This window comes from Dermochelys coriacea, chromosome 6, assembly GCF_009764565.3.
Source record: "Dermochelys coriacea isolate rDerCor1 chromosome 6, rDerCor1.pri.v4, whole genome shotgun sequence".
Classification (NCBI taxonomy): Eukaryota; Metazoa; Chordata; order Testudines; family Dermochelyidae; genus Dermochelys; species Dermochelys coriacea.
Genome location: NC_050073.1, coordinates 116349590 through 116367226, shown reverse-complemented (window position 1 = coordinate 116367226; position 17637 = coordinate 116349590). Strand labels below are relative to the sequence as shown.

Sequence of the window (17637 nt, the reverse complement as noted above, 5' to 3'; positions counted from 1 at the left end):
TTTAAAGAAGTCTTCTAAGACATGAGGAAGGTCTATAAGACAGGTTTCATGTAGTTATAATATTTCCAATGTTTTACTTTTGTCTATTCTAACTATCGTTTTTAATCTGTATTGTTCTGACCTTCTGCAAAATACTGTAAGCTTTTTTGCACAATTTACTGATAAAGATAGCTGTGGAGAAATAACCTGATGTATTTGTAGATAGGTTGGATAAATGATTATATATTGCCGTGAATAGGCTATTTCCTGCAGCTGAGGCTGGGGTTTGCAAGGAGTCTAAAAATTCTGACCCCCCCTGAAAGGGTAGAAAATAAATGGAGAGAGCCATTATGAATTAACGTGCCACAGGATATCATATCAAGAATCTCTCTCTCTCACACACACACACACACACACACACACGGTTCAAGTATCTACCCTCACTGATTCAAAACAGAGACTTGAATCTGAGTCTCCCATATCCCATGTGAGTACACTAACCAGGCTATTGGCTGTTCTGGGATAGGTATCTTTTTCTGGTTTTGACCAGAAATTCCATTTTGGAGAAACTTTCCTGACAAAAAATTATGTCTAAACTGATACATTTCAAAAGTTTTGATTTTAACAAAACAGCATTTTCCAACCAATCAAAAAAAAATCAAAGAATTCTTCACCAGCTCTAGAAAGAGGCTGGAGAAAACAAGAGAGGCAGGTAGGGGAGATGTTAGAAGCTGAGCAGGGGAAGCTGAGTGGTAGGAGTGCCAGCCAGATGTGAGGAGCTACAGCTGTGTGCCAGCCAACTGGGTAGGGGCAGGTGTTTGAGCAGCATGCCCATGGCTGTACAGAAGATACTGAGCACCACGAGATAATAGTTAAAGGAGAAAGTAAAGGCTGCTGGAGGAAAAAGAATAAGAGTAGCTGCAGGCAGCTTTCATTATTAATTCATCCACCCTTTGAGCTCAAAACAGCTCTGATGTACTAGGACTAATGGGTTAAATGCAATGTATTCAAATGTCTGGAAAAAGTCTTATAATGTAAGACTACTCACAATTTATCTGGTGCTTCACATGTTCCTTAGCATAAGAAGTTTTCTCAAGCTGGAAAACTGAAATAAAAATATTCATTTTTTATTTACTATCATTTTCTAAACAGAAATTGAATGATTAAACAATTAACATTTCCACAACACAACTTGATCTTTTTTAATATTATATCTTAGCAAGAGTTACCTATAATCATTATCTCCTCCTACAAATAGCCCAGTTATTAAGTATCTGAGAAGTAGTCATGTTAGTCTGGATCTGTGAAAGCGGTAAAGAGTCTTGTGGCACCTTATAAATTAACAGACTTATTGGCACATAAGCTTTCGTGGGTGAATACCCACTTCTTCAGATGCACGTCTGAAGAAATGGGTATTCATCCATGAAAGCTTATGCTCCAATACATCTGTTAGTCTATAAGGTGCCACAGGACTCTTTGTCCCAGTTATTAACTAACTCCTAGCACCAACCTCCAACGAAACCCCATATATAACAGAATCAAATAAAGACAAAAATAAAAACTGATTACTTAAATGAAGAATGACTGCTTAAAGTTGAAATCTTCATTATAAATCAGTCCTTACATAAAATATTACTCAATTCCAGAACTCTCAATATAATATATAGTGACCTACCAAGCTCTAGCAGAAGTTTGTCTAAGTTGCTTAAGAGAGTGTCATTCATTGTGTGGACTATAGCAAAAGAAAAAACCAATACAAGGACTTACAGAAAGAAATTCAAAAGCTCATATTAATAGAATAAACAAGACAAAATTACAAGAAAATAACAGATATTTAAGATAAAAAGAAAATAAATATTTTAAAAACTATAAATAAACTATCTAAACGGTTTTGTTAGAGCTCTCACATGTACTTCATTCAAATGGTAATGGACTCCATTATGACTCTGAGCTAGGTTGAGGAGAGAAGGAGGTGCATCACCTGAGCAAAGCTGTCTGGAGGAATTATACCTCTAAAACACATGTCTCCCTTCAGAGGCCTAGGGCAGTGCAGGGAATGGTGCCCCTTTTTATACCTGTACAAAAGGTGCAGCCACTGTTCCCCCCAGTTTAGCCATTCTGTCAAAGGCTATCCCAACAGGGAAGAGGCTACTCCCTGCTCTGTTCACACCTCCTGGAGAAGCTGCAGCATAGTTAAGGCCCCAATTAGCAGGATAAGCAGTAATAAAAACACCATATATTGTACTTGCAATGTATACTTAGGAAATGGCATAATGGATCGGACTAACAGTATGTTTATATAGCATCTAGCCTGACTGGGGTCTCTAGGCACCACAATAATACTAATAATAAATATGAATAGTGTAGCCCTATATACTGTCTAACTACTAGCACAGTACAATATTAGATGCTTCAGATAAAGGTGAAAAATATGCATAGTGGATAGCATGGCTATGGGACAAGTTTCTTCTTAATCTCTAGCAGTTAGTGGTTGGATTATGACTTGAAGCATGAGAAATAACATCCCTTACACATATTTATTCTAGCTAGAGTAACTATGGATAGTCCTCATAGTATTCATATGATGCTCTATTCTTTAAAATCCTACTACAATATTAGCCTCAGAAATATCTTGTGGTAGTGAGTTCCACAGATTGTTATGTGTTGTGAAAAGTATTTATTTTTATCAATTTTAACTGTGCTGCCTTTAAATTTCATTGGAACACCCCTTGTATGTTATAGGAGATGGTAGCATCACCTACTCTATGCTGCTAATTATTGACTCTTTTATATCTTCTCTTGTACATCTCTCTAAATGTAGTAATTCTAATCTTTTTTCAATTTCTTTTCATATGTCTAATAATTTTTGTTGCCATTCTCCAATCCTTTTCTATTTCTTTCATATACTTTCTGAGATAAGACTGAACATAATATTCAAGGTAAGGGCCATGTCATCTATTTATGTAACTGCATTATACCTTCATTATACTCTGCCTCCTTCTTAATACAACTTAGAATCTTGTGGGGATTTTTTTATCACCACTTTGCCTTAAACAAGTGTTTTCACTGAGCTGTCCATAGTGACATATAGGTCCTTTTGCTGATGGATTACAATTAATTACAGTTAATGATAGTCCTCATAGTATTCATATGACAACTCATAATTACAATTAATGTGGCAGAGCAACCATTACTATAGGATACCTTGATTTATGAACTTCCCAACTTTTAATGTTTATATTTTCAAACGGAATATTTCATTAACAAATATTTTCTTTGCATTCATGTGCAATGTCTTCATTAATATCTGCCAGCACAACATATCCCTAAAATCCTCACAAAATCAGAATGATCATTTGATTGACATGTTCTGTTTCTGCTGAAATGTGCCAAATAGAAGGATTTTGATGAAGAAGTTTCCCAGGACTGAAAACTGAGTCTACTGTCTGCAAACCATTAGAAAGAAAATCTTGCAGGCCACCCTGTTGGTTGTGCATAAGCACTAAAATACTAACCATCTTATGCTAAATTCTCAAAGCAGGATAAAAAAGGGGCACCCCCAAAAATGTGTGCCTGGATGCCAGTTGCAGGCCCAAAATTTTACATGTGAATTTTTGCAGGTGCAACTGCTAAGGCTGTATATACTTTTGGGGAGCACTTATTAGGCCCTGTGTTGAAAAATTAGCAGGATGTGGTCCATTAAAGAACTTTACAGGCTCTGAAAGAATTTCAGGAACAAGACAGAAGAAATGATGGAACAAAAAGCTGCTCATAAGCAGCAGGCACCACCTGTGGTTTACCTTTAGGCAGAAGCAACATAAATGTTTGGCTCCTAGGGGAGACTCCTCAACACACACATTACCCCAGTCTTCCCGCCAGCAAGACCAGGAAGGAAGACAATGTATAGATACAATCTTCCACCTCCGGCAACTTGAAGCCTCACTTTTATCTGGTGACACCACAATACTGTTCATCAGAGACCCATGAATTGAGTCCAGCACTGGGGAGACCATGGGGGTTAATGAAGAGTGATAATAAAAGGGAGTAATGGCCTTAAAAAATAAACCTATAGGGAGCCCCCTCACCCAAGAGACCCAGGAATGGTGATACTATGGTGGATGCTATAGAAAACCACAACTTCCATGAGAATAAAAATAACATATAATAAAAAACCCACCCTCCTGCATACTAACAAGACAGAGAAGCAGGTTAAATACCCAGGCCTGCCCCAGCCCTTCCGCCCCCCAGGGCATGATGGGAAGTGAGCTGGGGTCATGGGGATAAAACCAACCACCCTTCCCCCCTCGGGGCACGGTGAGGAAGAGATGGTGGGTCACAGGGGTAAATACCCAGGCCTGCCCCTGCCCCCTCAGGGCACTGTGGGGAGTGAGCTGGGATCACGGGGTAAATACCCCCAGCCCCTCCCCCCTCGGGGCACTGTGGGGAGTGAGCTGGGATCATGGGGGTAAATACCCCCAACCCCTCCCCCCTCAGGGCACGGTGAGGAAGAGCTGGGGGGTCACAGGGGTAAATACCCCCAGCCCCTCCCCCCTCGGGGCACGGTGAGGAAGAACTGGGGGGTCACGGGGTAAATACCCCCAGCCCCTCCCCCCTCGGGGCACGGTGAGGAAGAGCTGGGGGGTCACAGGGGTAAATACCCCCAGCCCCTCCCCCCTCAAGGCACGGTGAGGAAGAGCTGGGGGGGTCACAGGGGTAAATACCCCCAGCCCCTCCCCCCTCGGGGCACGGTGAGGAAGAACTGGGGGGGTCACAGGGGTAAATACCCCCAGCCCCTCCCCCCTCGGGGCACAGTGAGGAAGAACTGGGGGGTCACGGGGTAAATACCCCCAGACCCTCCCCCCTCGGGGCACGGTGAGGAAGAGCTGGGGGGGTCACAGGGGTAAATACCCCTAGCCCCTCCCCCCTCGGGGCACGGTGAGGAAGAGCTGGGGGGGTCACAGGGGTAAATACCCCCAGCCCCTCCCCCCTCGGGGCACGGTGAGGAAGAGCTGGGGGGTCACAGGGGTAAATACCCCCAGCCCCTCCCCCCTCGGGGCACGGTGAGGAAGAACTGGGGGGTCACGGGGTAAATACCCCCAGCCCCTCCCCCCTCGGGGCACGGTGAGGAAGAGCTGGGGGGGTCACAGGGGTAAATACCCCCAGCCCCTCCCCCCTCGGGGCACGGTGAGGAAGAGCTGGGGGGGTCACAGGGGTAAATACCCCCAGCCCCTCCCCCCTCGGGGCACGGTGAGGAAGAGCTGGGGGGGTCACAGGGGTAAATACCCAGGCCTGCCCCATCCCAGGCCCTCCAGTGAGGGCGGGATCCGGCAGCCGCACCCCCGGCCCCGGGCACCGCGGAGAGAGGGGGCTGAGAGCGGTAAGTACCCAGCACCCCCGGGGCAGCTCCCGCCAAGCCGCGGCACCGCCTCAGCGCTGCCTCCAAGGCCCGGCCCGCCGCCGCGGAGCGCGGGAAGGAGGCGGGACGGCGGCTGCCCGCTGACGGGTGACGGGGGGCAGCCGGGCAGGGGCTCTGGACGGGGGGGGGGGGCGGGGCAAGGATCCAGACCCGGGAGTCCTGAGGTGTGGGCGGGGTTCCCCTCCCCCCGTTTTCATCCAGCCCCCCCCGCCCCCGACCCTTCAGCTCCGCCCGCAGGCGAGCCCCGCCCGAGCCTGGAGCTCTCTCTGGCCCCCCGCCCTTTGCCAGCCCCAGGGGCGGCCAAGGCGAGCAGGATCGGACCTACTGACGCCGGTGGCGCTTGCCCGCGGCTGGTCTGCGCCCCTCTTCCCCGGGCGCCCTCCGCCGTCCAGGCCGGGGCAAGAGCTGCGGGGCTGCCGGCGACATTTGGCGGGGGGGGGGGGAGTCTTTGCATGGGCGCTCCTGCCGGCCCGCCGGGACCTGAGGCCCCCCCCACCCCCACCCGACTTTTGGGTTGCCACCGAAAAGACCTTTCTAAGCCTCCTGGTTGCACAGGAAAGCCTTGAAAGTGAGGCCTAAAGGTACCTCGGACGGTCTTTTAGTTTAAAAGAGTCCATACAAAAGAACCCCAAATGCATTATTTTTATTTAAAAGCCGCATTCTGTTTAAGCCAGTCTCATTAGTGTGGGGGATCCGGCTCCTGCTTTTGAATGCTTGGGATTGCTGGGATTGTATCCATCATCAGCGCAGCACGCTGCCGCACTAGGTATTCCGGTACAGAATCCCAGTTCATGCCCTTTGGTTACTGACTGACACAACTCCAGGATCCTTGCTTGGGAGAACTGCCCCCAGGAAGTCCAAACACCCCATGTAACCCTTCGCTGCAGCTTTAACAGGCTCTGGAAGAAGCTGCTTCCAATCCTCCTTGCTAGAGGGAAGGTTGCAATAACACAGGGTTGTGCTTTGAGTTGTGAATTCTGAAAGAGCTCCACCTGACCGAAAACAAAAGGCAGGACATTTTTCATAGGAGCAGGTCAAAAAAGTACAGATACACACGGAAGGCTGCGCTAACAGAAGGCCTGAACTTGCATTACTTAAGCAGACCAGCTGCCACTGAAATCACAGTATGCCCATTAAGAAAAGGAGGACTTGTGGCACCTTAGAGACTAACAAATTTATTAGAGCATAAGCTTTCGTGAGCTACAGCTCACTTCATCGGATGCATGCATCCGATGAAGTGAGCTGTAGCTCACGAAAGCTTATGCTCTAATAAATTTGTTAGTCTCTAAGGTGCCACAGGTACTCCTTTTCTTTTTGCGAATACAGACTAACACGGCTGCTACTCTGAAAACCTGTCAGTATGCCCATTGTAACAGAAGTTAAGAAAATGCAGGATTAGTTCTCCTACAACATAGCCCATTGGTTCCAGCCTGTGGAAACCCTGAAAGATCAGTTTCTATGAGTTCCCAAAACAGAAATTCTGTTTTCTTACAGCAAATCTTAACTAACAAGGAAAAGATTAAAAAAAAAATTGGGTTGGGGGGATATATTTTGCCTTCGGTACTATTTTCTTATTGCAAGCACTTCAAGAAAAGCAATGAAGATGCTCCATCTACTGGAGAGGTTGTGCAATATATGTCAAAACAAAAACTGAATAAGTAAACAAAAAAAATTTCCATATGGTACACCTTTGATATTTGCTGTTGTCAAGTTATTCCAGGTGTTTTATGCAACTTATGTAAGATTTCCGACCAACGCAAAAATGAAAAGTCATTTTTAAAGGAAAACGTTTTCAGAAAAAAATATATGTAATAAAAAGGTTTGACTGATATTAAAGGTTTAGAAAGTACTGGTGCACTATACAAAACACATAATGATAAATTGTAAAATTAAGGTATTAAATTAATTTACAATGACAAATCTTTTCTTGAAATCCAATCTGTTTTCTAAAATGTTACATAAACACACACGACTGTACAATCCTGTAGCCCTTGCTCCTGGAGTAATTCCAAGAGGACTACACATGTGATAAAGGTTGCAGGATTGGGCTCCTTTTCTGATCCAACAAATGTAAAAGCTATTACCTAATATGATAAACTGGCTTTTGGCTGTGGGTGGTAATTTGGCCTTTTACTGCAAAGGGCCTAATTCTGTTGTCACTTCCATCAGTGTAAATCAGGAATAACTCTAGAGAAGTGAATGTAGTATACATGACAGGAGATTCAAGCCCAGTATATTTTCCATAGATAAAGTGAATAGCCACGTATCTTCAGGCCCTATAATTTGTATATGAGCATGATTTGATGGCAAAAAGTTGATACAGTTGAGACTATGCTACCTGCTCCTAGCTCCCTTGCTCTCAGCCTGCTGCCCAGCATAGGAAGCATGGCTGGAGTGCCTTGTGTCTCTAAATTAGAGCAAGTCTTATTCTGCTATAATTACACCAGGGTCCTAAATCCCCCCCCCCCCCGGCAGCCTCAGAAGAGAAGCAGAAAGGTTCCTTTGGGCCACCTTCATAGAATAACAGGATTGGAAGGGACCTCAGGAGATCATCTAGTCCAACCCTCTGCTCAAAGCAGGACCAATTGCCCCAGATCCCTAAATGGCCCCCTCAAGGGTTGAGCTCACAACCCTAGGTTTAGCAGGCCAGTGCTCAAACCGCTGAGCTATCCCTCCACCCCTAGTCATAGATCCTACACAATAATGCATCATGGCAAGATCCAGGGATCTGGCCCAAACAGTTTAACAGATTTTTTTTAAAAATACATTGAAGTATCATAGCTTACATCATGGGCTAGTGCCTTAACAGTACTTTTAAATTAAATCAAAGCTGTTTGGGGTATAATGAGTATTGACAACCGTAAGATGCAATCTAGCAGCCCTTATTCACATGAGTAGTCCATATTCATGCAAACAGTCCCATTGAAGTCAATGACGTGAGCAAAAGCTGCATTTATCAGTCCTCAAAATCCTTTACACCTATAGTAGAAGCAGTTTACATAAAGAGGAGAGCCCGCACCATGTGATCATTGTGGATCACAGTGGTTCATGGACTGCAGTTTGTGAATTACTCACCAAGGTAATATGGTGATCGGTGCTCAAAAAATATAGTAGAGAGAGTAAAGGAGTATAGAAGAAATGGATGGAATGAGATTGAAGGAAGGTAAGAGCATATAGAGAGTGAGCAGAGATGGGTTGAAAACAAGACTGACAGTAAGGGAAATAAATGAGAAATAGTGGGGAAATACTTGAACATAAATAGAAGAAATAAAACAGATAGGAGGAGAGAAGACACAGCAGGAAAAGAAAAAAGGACACTAAAAATTGAAAAAAGGCAGATGTTAAGATAAAAGAAAAAGGCAGAGAATTAATTCCACCATAAACAACACCTCTTGTCAATTGCAAACAGGAGATGCTGACTCAAGTAAAGCTAAACCAAGCATCAGGAAACGCAGGTGCAAAGGGGAAGAGCTGACTTACCTGGCCTACAGTCAAAAATGAAGGGAAAAAAGAGAGACAAAATACAGTCATTTCTTCTAGAAATAAAATGTTTATAGATGTATCTATTCAAAAACTTTCTAAGAGAGTTACCATCCATCACCCCTTATATCTGGAATTCAGAACTTACACTAAATGTAATCTCTTACCTAAGAGTCTCTCACTCTCTTGGTCCACCCATTTAATCCGGAGTCACCTACAAGAATCACTGCTGCCTATAGCATCCTGCCAGGACTTTGTCTCCATACTCACGAGAGCTTAAGTAGCCCATAACACCTGTCCCTCTTTGAGCTCTTTACTTCGTAGATGATCTTAGAGCATCAGTAATTCATATTTTACATCACTGCTTTAAAATGCTTTAGAATTTGAAATCCACTAAAAATTGCTTCAGATTTGTTCAGTGTTGGTTCAAATGTCAACAGGAATCTTATAAACTTCTAGAAATAGGAGTTTGTAATGCAAATAATGTAGTGCACATTCAATTATAGCAATGCTAGTTTGCACATCTATGTGATTTTTAGTTTTGTATGTAAGCAATAGTGGTCATTGGAAAGGGCATTTCTCTGAAGTTAATGGTACAGGGCCTGAAGTCATTGGACTACCATTGACTTCAATAAACCTTGGATCAGATTCCAAAGACCTCCACTGAAGTCAGAATTTTGCTTAAGTAAGGACTTTCTGGATCAACTCCTACTGGAAGTTTTGATGGTCCAAGAGTTCCTTTAATCCAGGATTCACTAATTGCTTGGAAATGCCTGACCCAGGTGTCATTACTGCAAGCCTAATAGACATTTTTCTAAAACTGTAATATCTTAAGCTTTATGTGCACCTGATATTTGTAAATGCCATTCTTTACTTAGCAATAAATAACTAACAATTATCAGTGGGAAAGCAAGAGTTAATTCTTTTTCGTAATATCTTCACTAATCAATGAGCAGTAGGTTGACTTCCTCTGAAGAGAGATGTGGGCAGTTCAGTGCTTTGAAAAGGTCCACAGGACTTGATCCCATCCCACATATCTGACAAATGACCAGAAGAAGTTCTACCTCTGATACCAGACAGTTAGACTGTTCTAACACACCCACTCTTTAAATTTTCTTTTCTTCATTACTCATGCCCTTTCCCTCTCATTTTGGAGTACATACATATATTTGTCTCCACAGCAAGCTGTCCTCTGGAAAGCTGCCTTCAGATCTTCATTTCCCTTCCACTCAAGATGGTGGAGATGATCAGGAAACACAAAACCAAATCCATTGCAATCCCAGTGTAATAGGAAATTTGCTTCTGAGGAAGTCTATAGGTCATTGGTACTCTCAAAAAGTCTAAGAAGATAAAAAAATAACTAAAAAAGACCAAGAAAATTTAATCTAAATCCTATAAGAAAGCAAGGAAGCATCATCTTTCTTCTGTTCTTAGTCCTCTCCTATTTCTCCTCCTGAAGAGGAAGAATTATTAGCCTCTCAAGCTAAACAATCATACCATGACAAATAGAAACTTTATTCCCCCCAGAGTGTTTAGAAACTATATGCAGACAAGTGATTAACACCATAGGCATCCAGCTAACAAAACAAGAGGTAAGTAAAAATGTCCCAGACAAATAACTTCCTTCTAAATCCAAATCAGAATCCTGCATGCCTCTGTTCTCCTCTTTTGAGGACATAATTAAATCAGAATGAGAATGCCCAGATAATGGAAAGAAGCTAAGCTACCAGGCATTACACTTCTACAAACTTAAGGCACCCCTTAGCTTCACACCTTTTATCCCAAAAATAGACACAGCAGTCACATTGTCTGAGGAAATAGTATTTCCTTCAGAAGGGGATTTCCATTATTACATATCCTCCTTTATAATAAAGCAGTAACAAAGAGAATAATCCCAGAAATCTGTATTGGTAGATGTCCTATTTCATCAATAGCCAAAATCCCATGTGTGCATTCCTTCCCATACCTTTAGTTCCCCAAATTGCAAACAACAACAAACAGAAAGAGCAGCAATCATATTAATCACTCCAGCCTGGCCAAGAAGACCTTGGTACTCAGACTTAATAAGATGCCCCAGTTGGCACATTCTTCTACCTCCCAGATCAACCCTCCTATCCCAGTGCTCCATTCTGCACCATCTTCCCTGGATCTAACTGTATTGAAACAGAAATGGGGATCCTATATGAAACAGGATATACACATGATCTCATGTATGTAATCCTACTGACTTCCAAAAGAGTATCTGGAAATCAGAAACATTCTAACATTGGGGGAAAAATGCTATTCTTCCTGACTTCACATTCCCAAATACTTAGAATGCAGAAAGTAATTAAACTAGCTAAAACCACATAGATACCACATTCTCCCTGTATGGGATTTAAATCTGGTTCTTCAACTATCTCTACCCCCTTTAAACCTAAGAATTCTGCAGAGCCCTATATTCTATTAAAATATGGTTCCCTAATTATAGCCCACAACTTCAGCAAGGGAATATCGGTAACTTCAGTATTATCCATGGACGAGCCATATGGACCTAGGGGTGACAGTGGACGAGAAGCTGGATATGAGTCAGCAGTGTGCCCTTGTTGCCAAGAAGGCCAATGGCATTTTGGGATGTATAAGTAGGGGCATAGCGAGCAGATCGAGGGACGTGATCGTTCCCCTCTATTCGACACTGGTGAGGCCTCATCTGGAGTACTGTGTCCAGTTTTGGGCCCCACACTACAAGAAGGATGTGGATAAATTGGAAAGAGTACAGCGAAGGGCAACAAAAATGATTAGGGGTCTAGAGCACATGACTTATGAGGAGAGGCTGAGGGAGCTGGGATTGTTTAGTCTGCAGAAGAGAAGAATGAGGGGGGATTTGATAGCTGCTTTCAACTACCTGAAAGGGGGTTTCAAAGAGGATGGCTCTAGACTGTTCTCAATGGTAGCAGATGACAGAACGAGGAGTAATGGTCTCAAGTTGCAATGCGGGAGGTTTAGATTGGATATTAGGAAAAACTTTTTCACTAAGAGGGTGGTGAAACACTGGAATGCGTTACCTAGGGAGGTGGTAGAATCTCCTTCCTTAGAGGTTTTTAAGGTCAGGCTTGACAAAGCCCTGGCTAGGATGATTTAACTGGGACTTGGTCCTGCTTTGAGCAGGGGGTTGGACTAGATGACCTTCTGGGGTCCCTTCCAACCCTGATATTCTATGATTCTATGATTCTATGATTGTATTTTTCATAAAGACAAAAAAGTCTTCTGTACATCCCGTGCTTTCATTCTAAGGTAGCACTTCATTCCACAATTCCTCATAAATTGTTCTCCTCTTGTTTTGTCCAAATCCAAAGAACAAAATGGCAGATGAAAATCAATGTTGATACGTGCCCAGAAATGCATATTGGAAAAAATAATCCCAACTATACATGCAAAATGAGGTATCTAGCTGTTATCACTCAAGAAAGAAATCTTGGAGTATCATGGGTAGGTCTCTGAAAACATCTGCTCAGTGTTCAGTAGCAGTCAAAAAAGCTACCGGCATGTTAGGAACCATTAGGAAAATGATAAATAATAAGACAGAAGATATCATAATGCCACTATATAAATCCATGATACCTGCGTTGCCAGGGGAAGTTGTGAAGGCCAAAAGTAGAGCTGGGTTCAAAAAAGAATTAAATAAGTTAGTGGAGGATAGGTTCACTAACGGCTATTGGCCAAGATGGTCAGGGATTCAAGCCTATGTTCCAGGTCTTCCTAAGCCTCCAACTGCCAGAAGCTGGGACTGGAGGATGGGATGGATCACTCAAAGTTACCATGTTTTGTCTATTCCCTCTGAAGAACTTGGCACTGGCCACTGCAGAGACAGGATCCTGGGCTCGATGGATCCAGTATGGCAGTTCTTATGACCCTCAAGGGGAGCTTTGGCATAAGCTTACAAGTTTGAAGACCAGTAAAGATTTACCTGAAGCATAGAAGCAAATAAGGAGAACCTGTGTACTTCTTATTTCCTTCCATCCAAAATGTAAAGGTACCAAGCCTTCAAAACCAATAATATCAAGATTTATTATTTGCTATAAAAAGAGAGAGAACCCAGTTTCTGATGGCATTCCACCAGGTGTACAACTACCAGGTCCTGGACAGAAGGAACTTCAGCATCCACAGAGGAGATATGGAAAACAGGAATGTGGTCCTCCACACTAAATTCAGGAGATACTATCAGATAGGCCTGCAGATGTATATTTGGAAAGAAGGTGCTTCAGTTAGTGGTTCCTAGATAACAGGAAGTCCTCTTGGCATTAGGGATTCTCCTTGCACCTTCCCCTTCTGATTTCCCTTCCTCTTCTTTTTTCACTGCTTGCTGCTGCTACTTCATCATGAAGGAACAGAGATGTTATGAAAGAAAATGGAAAATGTGTTACCTGATAACTTTCTTTTTCTGTTACTTTAGTGTTATTTCATATAACCGCTTTGCTGCTGTTATGTGATTGCCATGTGCTCTGCAGGAGTGGTGTATATAGTTTTATTTTTTAACTATAGTTAAAGTTTTGCTCCTAAAAAAAAATGTATGCCAGCTAATGTGGTACAGTAAAATGGTAACTTCTGTGATATTCAACGGAATGTTATTACCTTTCTCTAGAACAGTAAACATAAAATTGTTTAGCATCTCTGGAAGATTTTTCTCCTCTCAACCTGTAGTGTATCTATGCCCCTCAGTCATACTGTGTAATCTGAAGTGGAAAGTGGAGTATTCCTCCCCCCAAGATTTTTTTTATATTAGAATACCTATCATTTACTGTCATCTGGCCCACTGAAAGGCAAAATGTATTTTCTCATCATATGTATTTTTAAAATTCTATACATCTCTAGTGACTGTGATTAACAGTCCTTGCATGTGAAGAAAGCTTATGCCCACATAAATCTGTTAGTCTTTAAGGTGCCACCCGACTCCTTGTTGGTTTTGTGGATCCAGACTAATGCGCCTAGTCCTTGGGATACAATTGCTTCTTCATGTGAAAGTATTTAAAGACACAACAGCAAAATCTAGCACTCCTTAGCATAATTTGGCTTTGTGGCACTTCCTCATGGATGTCTGGCCCACATAGGCCAATGATTGGATTAGGTTCATCTGTGAAAGATATAATAGGGATAATAATCTTCAGTTCTAATATGCAAGAATATCCTTCATGTAGGGCCCAGTTCTGACTTCAGTTACACAAGGATAATTCCCCACAGCCATCCCTGTGTATCTGAGTTCAGAACTGGGCTCTAAATCATTATTGTTATGTAATAATAAAAATGAGAATATTCATGTAATATACAAACTATGAATAAATGCAATAGTCATTTACCTTTCTCTGTCTCCCTCCCTCTCTGTGTGTGTGTGCGTATATATATACGTGTACATATCACAAACAGTACATACAGAGAAAGATGGTATTTCCTAGTCATACATATCATGGAGTTAAAGATCGTTTGTTTTTCATATGAAGCTACTCATAGATACGCGAATCTATTATCTGCTACATCGAGGTGATTTGCTTGATCAGATTAGAAAACCGAACAAGACACACGGTACACATAAAAAGCATATATGAAAAAACTCTATTTGGTACTGAGAAGTGCGCTTTAGAAACCGTGCCAGCAGCCAAATCCAAAGGCAGGCGAATGTGCTGTATTACAATGCCTTGGTCACACATACATCCCCCAGAATTGTTCTTCTATTATAATGCAAAGTCTTCTTTCCAAAGGGTAACATTTTGCCCGCACCGTTGTAGAGCAAATATTGTGGGGGGTTCCCAGCATGAGAATGAAGATTTTTACCATTCAGCCCTTAATTTTTTCTTTCGCAGAAAGTTGCCAAAAAAAATCCCCTAAAAGAGGAAGGGGTCAGGGAAGTCCTATCTATTTAGAAAATAAACTAATGCACCTCTAAAGCAGTGTTTCAGTTGTGACACGAGCCCCACAAAGAAAGAAAGAAAGAAAGAAAGAAAGAAAGAAAGAAAAAAAAAAAAATAAAGAAAAAACAAAAAGAAAAAAAAAAAAAAAAGAAAAAAAAAAAAAAAAAAAGAAAAAAAAAAAAAAAAAAAAAGAAAGAAAGAAAGAAAGAAAGAAAGAAAGAAAGAAAGAAGAAAAGCAGTCTCTCCGTGCGCCGTCTTTAACTCCTCTTTTACAAAGACACAACCGAGTTCAGAACCGTGTCGGGTTGTCTCGGATTGTAACAATATTTAAACGCAGAGGTTTGCATTTAATTTTCATAATTTAAGACCCACTAATCATGGCGGGTGGGCACTGAATAACCAGAAGTTTCCCTGGAGACCCGAACTTTTTCTTGGAAGCTAGTGCCGTATTTAAGTCGGTCGATTTGGGTTTATATATGTACAGTGCCTTTTATTTCCCCTCAGGGAGGTGCTGAAAGTCCCCTTCGGGCTGCTAGTATTTTCTCACCCAGCCCAGGCTCTGGGAAACAAAACTGGAACATTCCAAAACATTGTGCTGATTCTTGTTCTCTCTAGCTGCATCGGATCTCTTCATTAGAATTTCTTTAGCCTACGGTCTAGACTTTCATTATCTAGACTGCCTCCACTCTGTTCATGGTCATTACACTGCATCCCAGTAATTCACTTGTTAAGATCATGTGCACATTAAAAGCCTACCTACGTTTTGTTTTGTTTTTACAAATCTGACAAGTCTGAATAATTACCGCGTTAGCACAAAAAGAAAAGGAGTACTTGTGGCACCTTAGAGACTAACAAATTTATTAGAGCATAAGCTTTTGTGAGCTACAGCTCACTTCATCGGATGCCAGACAGACTTTCCGGCCACACCGAAGCAGGAAGGTCTCAGAGGCGGTAAATGAGGCTCGAAGGTCACCTATACCTGCCTAGGGCAGCCTTCCTCGTTCACCTTAAAATGAACTTAGGGTCTGGAGGTATCTCAACGTACAATGGCAAGACAGGGAAGAGAAATCGTTAGGGCGAGTTACCGGCGCTTTAGGTACAGTGGGGGGAAAGCTGAAAATAATACCAGGAAACCTGCCCGTTCTATAAACCCGAGCACCTTGTCCCCCGCTTGCTCGACAACATTTTCACACCCTCCGATGCTCTTTTGAATGAGGGTTTGTGCTGGGGGGTGTCTGGGGGTTTTATTTTTTTCATTTACCGAGTCCTATTGTCTTAATTGTGCTACGCATTTTAATTCTCCTGCACAACACTGGAGGGGAAGGGAAGGGAGGGGGATCTCTTCCTGGATTTCTGAGTTTCAGAAGCGTTTACAAGCTAAGTCTTCTCCGAGGCCTGTCCTTATACACATCCTCCGTGGAACCTCAAATTAAACACTGGTGTGGAAGGTGAAGCCGAAAAGTCTTCTATTTCAAAAGTTTCTAGGGCGTGTTTCGGAGCTTGGGATTGTGTGTGCATGCTCCTCCTTCTTCTCCTTCTTTTCTCCTTCTTCTTCTTTTCCCTCTCCCCCCCCCCCCCCCGCGCTGTCGGTTTTTATGAAAATGAGCAGTATTGAAAGCCTTTCCATCCCGCTAGCTGTGAGCCTCACATAAATGATGTAAATGGCTCCGAGGTTTTTTTTTCAAGTGAACTGTGTAGATCTGTGAAAATAATATCAGGGGTTTCCGTCAGAATGAGCTTAGCACGGTACTGAGGCATGCCATAATCTGACCCGACACCTCCAACCATCTGCGCTATCTATCCGCCTTCTGATTTACCAAATCTTCACAAGCAAAAGACAAATTGTACTTGATACTAAAGAAAAGACGGCGAGCTCCGGTCCAGGGCCTTTCTGCGGAGAGATGAGGGGAGAAACTGTAAATCTGGTTAATTTCAGTCTACAGGCAACTGGCAAAGGATTCCCCCCCTCCCCCCTCCGTTTTGTTTGTTTTGTTTTTGTAAGAAACAACAACACAAGAAAATCAGATTAGGAAGGCATTTCTTTTGACAACTGTTCCAGGGGAAAAATGCATCACACAGGGCCTAAGAGAACATCTTGAGTTTAATTCCGAATATATGCTGCCTTTCTAAGCCTAGCTCCTAATGTTCCCACAAAGAAATTGCTTCCGAACAGCCCCAGCTAGAATAAAGCTTGGCTGCTTTTTTTTCCCCCTCCCCCTCCAGAAAACACAACGGATCCTAACAGTTCAGAAAGTGATTTCATTTCTTTCCAGGCAGCCATGATAATAATGCATCTCTTTATTTATTTGGGGAAGAGTGGAAGGGATATTAATAAATTCGCCTCTCTAGACTAGAGAGATGGTCCAGGACTAGAATCATCTGCCTCAGTTTAGGAACAGTCGGAGCTGATTATTAGAAGGCCATCAATATTTTAAAAGATCCCTAAAATCTGCTTTAAGTTGCTGTCTTGACCTACAAATGACTTCTCACTCTCGATGGCTATTCTCGGTGTTTATTCAGGGCCACTCGACCGAAACCAATTAGGTTGTAAATGTAAACATATAAAGCTTTATTTGGGCAAAGGAGTGAGCTGGACCCCCCGAAATGAATCCCTCGCCCTAATTACTGAGGGGGGTCACAGGGCCCCGGGTGGGAGACCACTGGAGGGAGAGGTTGATCTGTCGAATATTGGCTGCCCATTTAGTGCTTCTGACAATATTCCATTATGGTTGCTTCCCTGCTTCATTTATTATCTGATTTCGTGGTTGGACCTGATCTCATCTTTTCTTTGGCAGGAGACTGTGCAGAGCTGTCTGGGAGGCAGTGCAAAGCTCACTCCTGGATTGGATGGCTCTACAGGAGACAGGGGTGGGAGCAGTA

The 17637-nt window shown here is 42.8% G+C and overlaps 1 protein-coding gene across 1 annotated transcript in view; it reads right to left on the bottom strand.

Moving 5' to 3' along the window:
• The window catches only part of C6H14orf39 (chromosome 6 C14orf39 homolog), a 53199-nt gene extending 49076 nt beyond the window's left edge, over positions 1–4123 (bottom strand). Inside the window, 4 exon segments of the mRNA XM_043516853.1 lie at positions 1028–1084; positions 1655–1711; positions 3923–4069; positions 4072–4123. Of these exon segments, the coding sequence (XP_043372788.1) occupies positions 1028–1084; positions 1655–1711; positions 3923–4069; positions 4072–4123 (313 nt within the window).
• Between the last annotated feature and the right edge of the window lie 13514 nt (positions 4124–17637).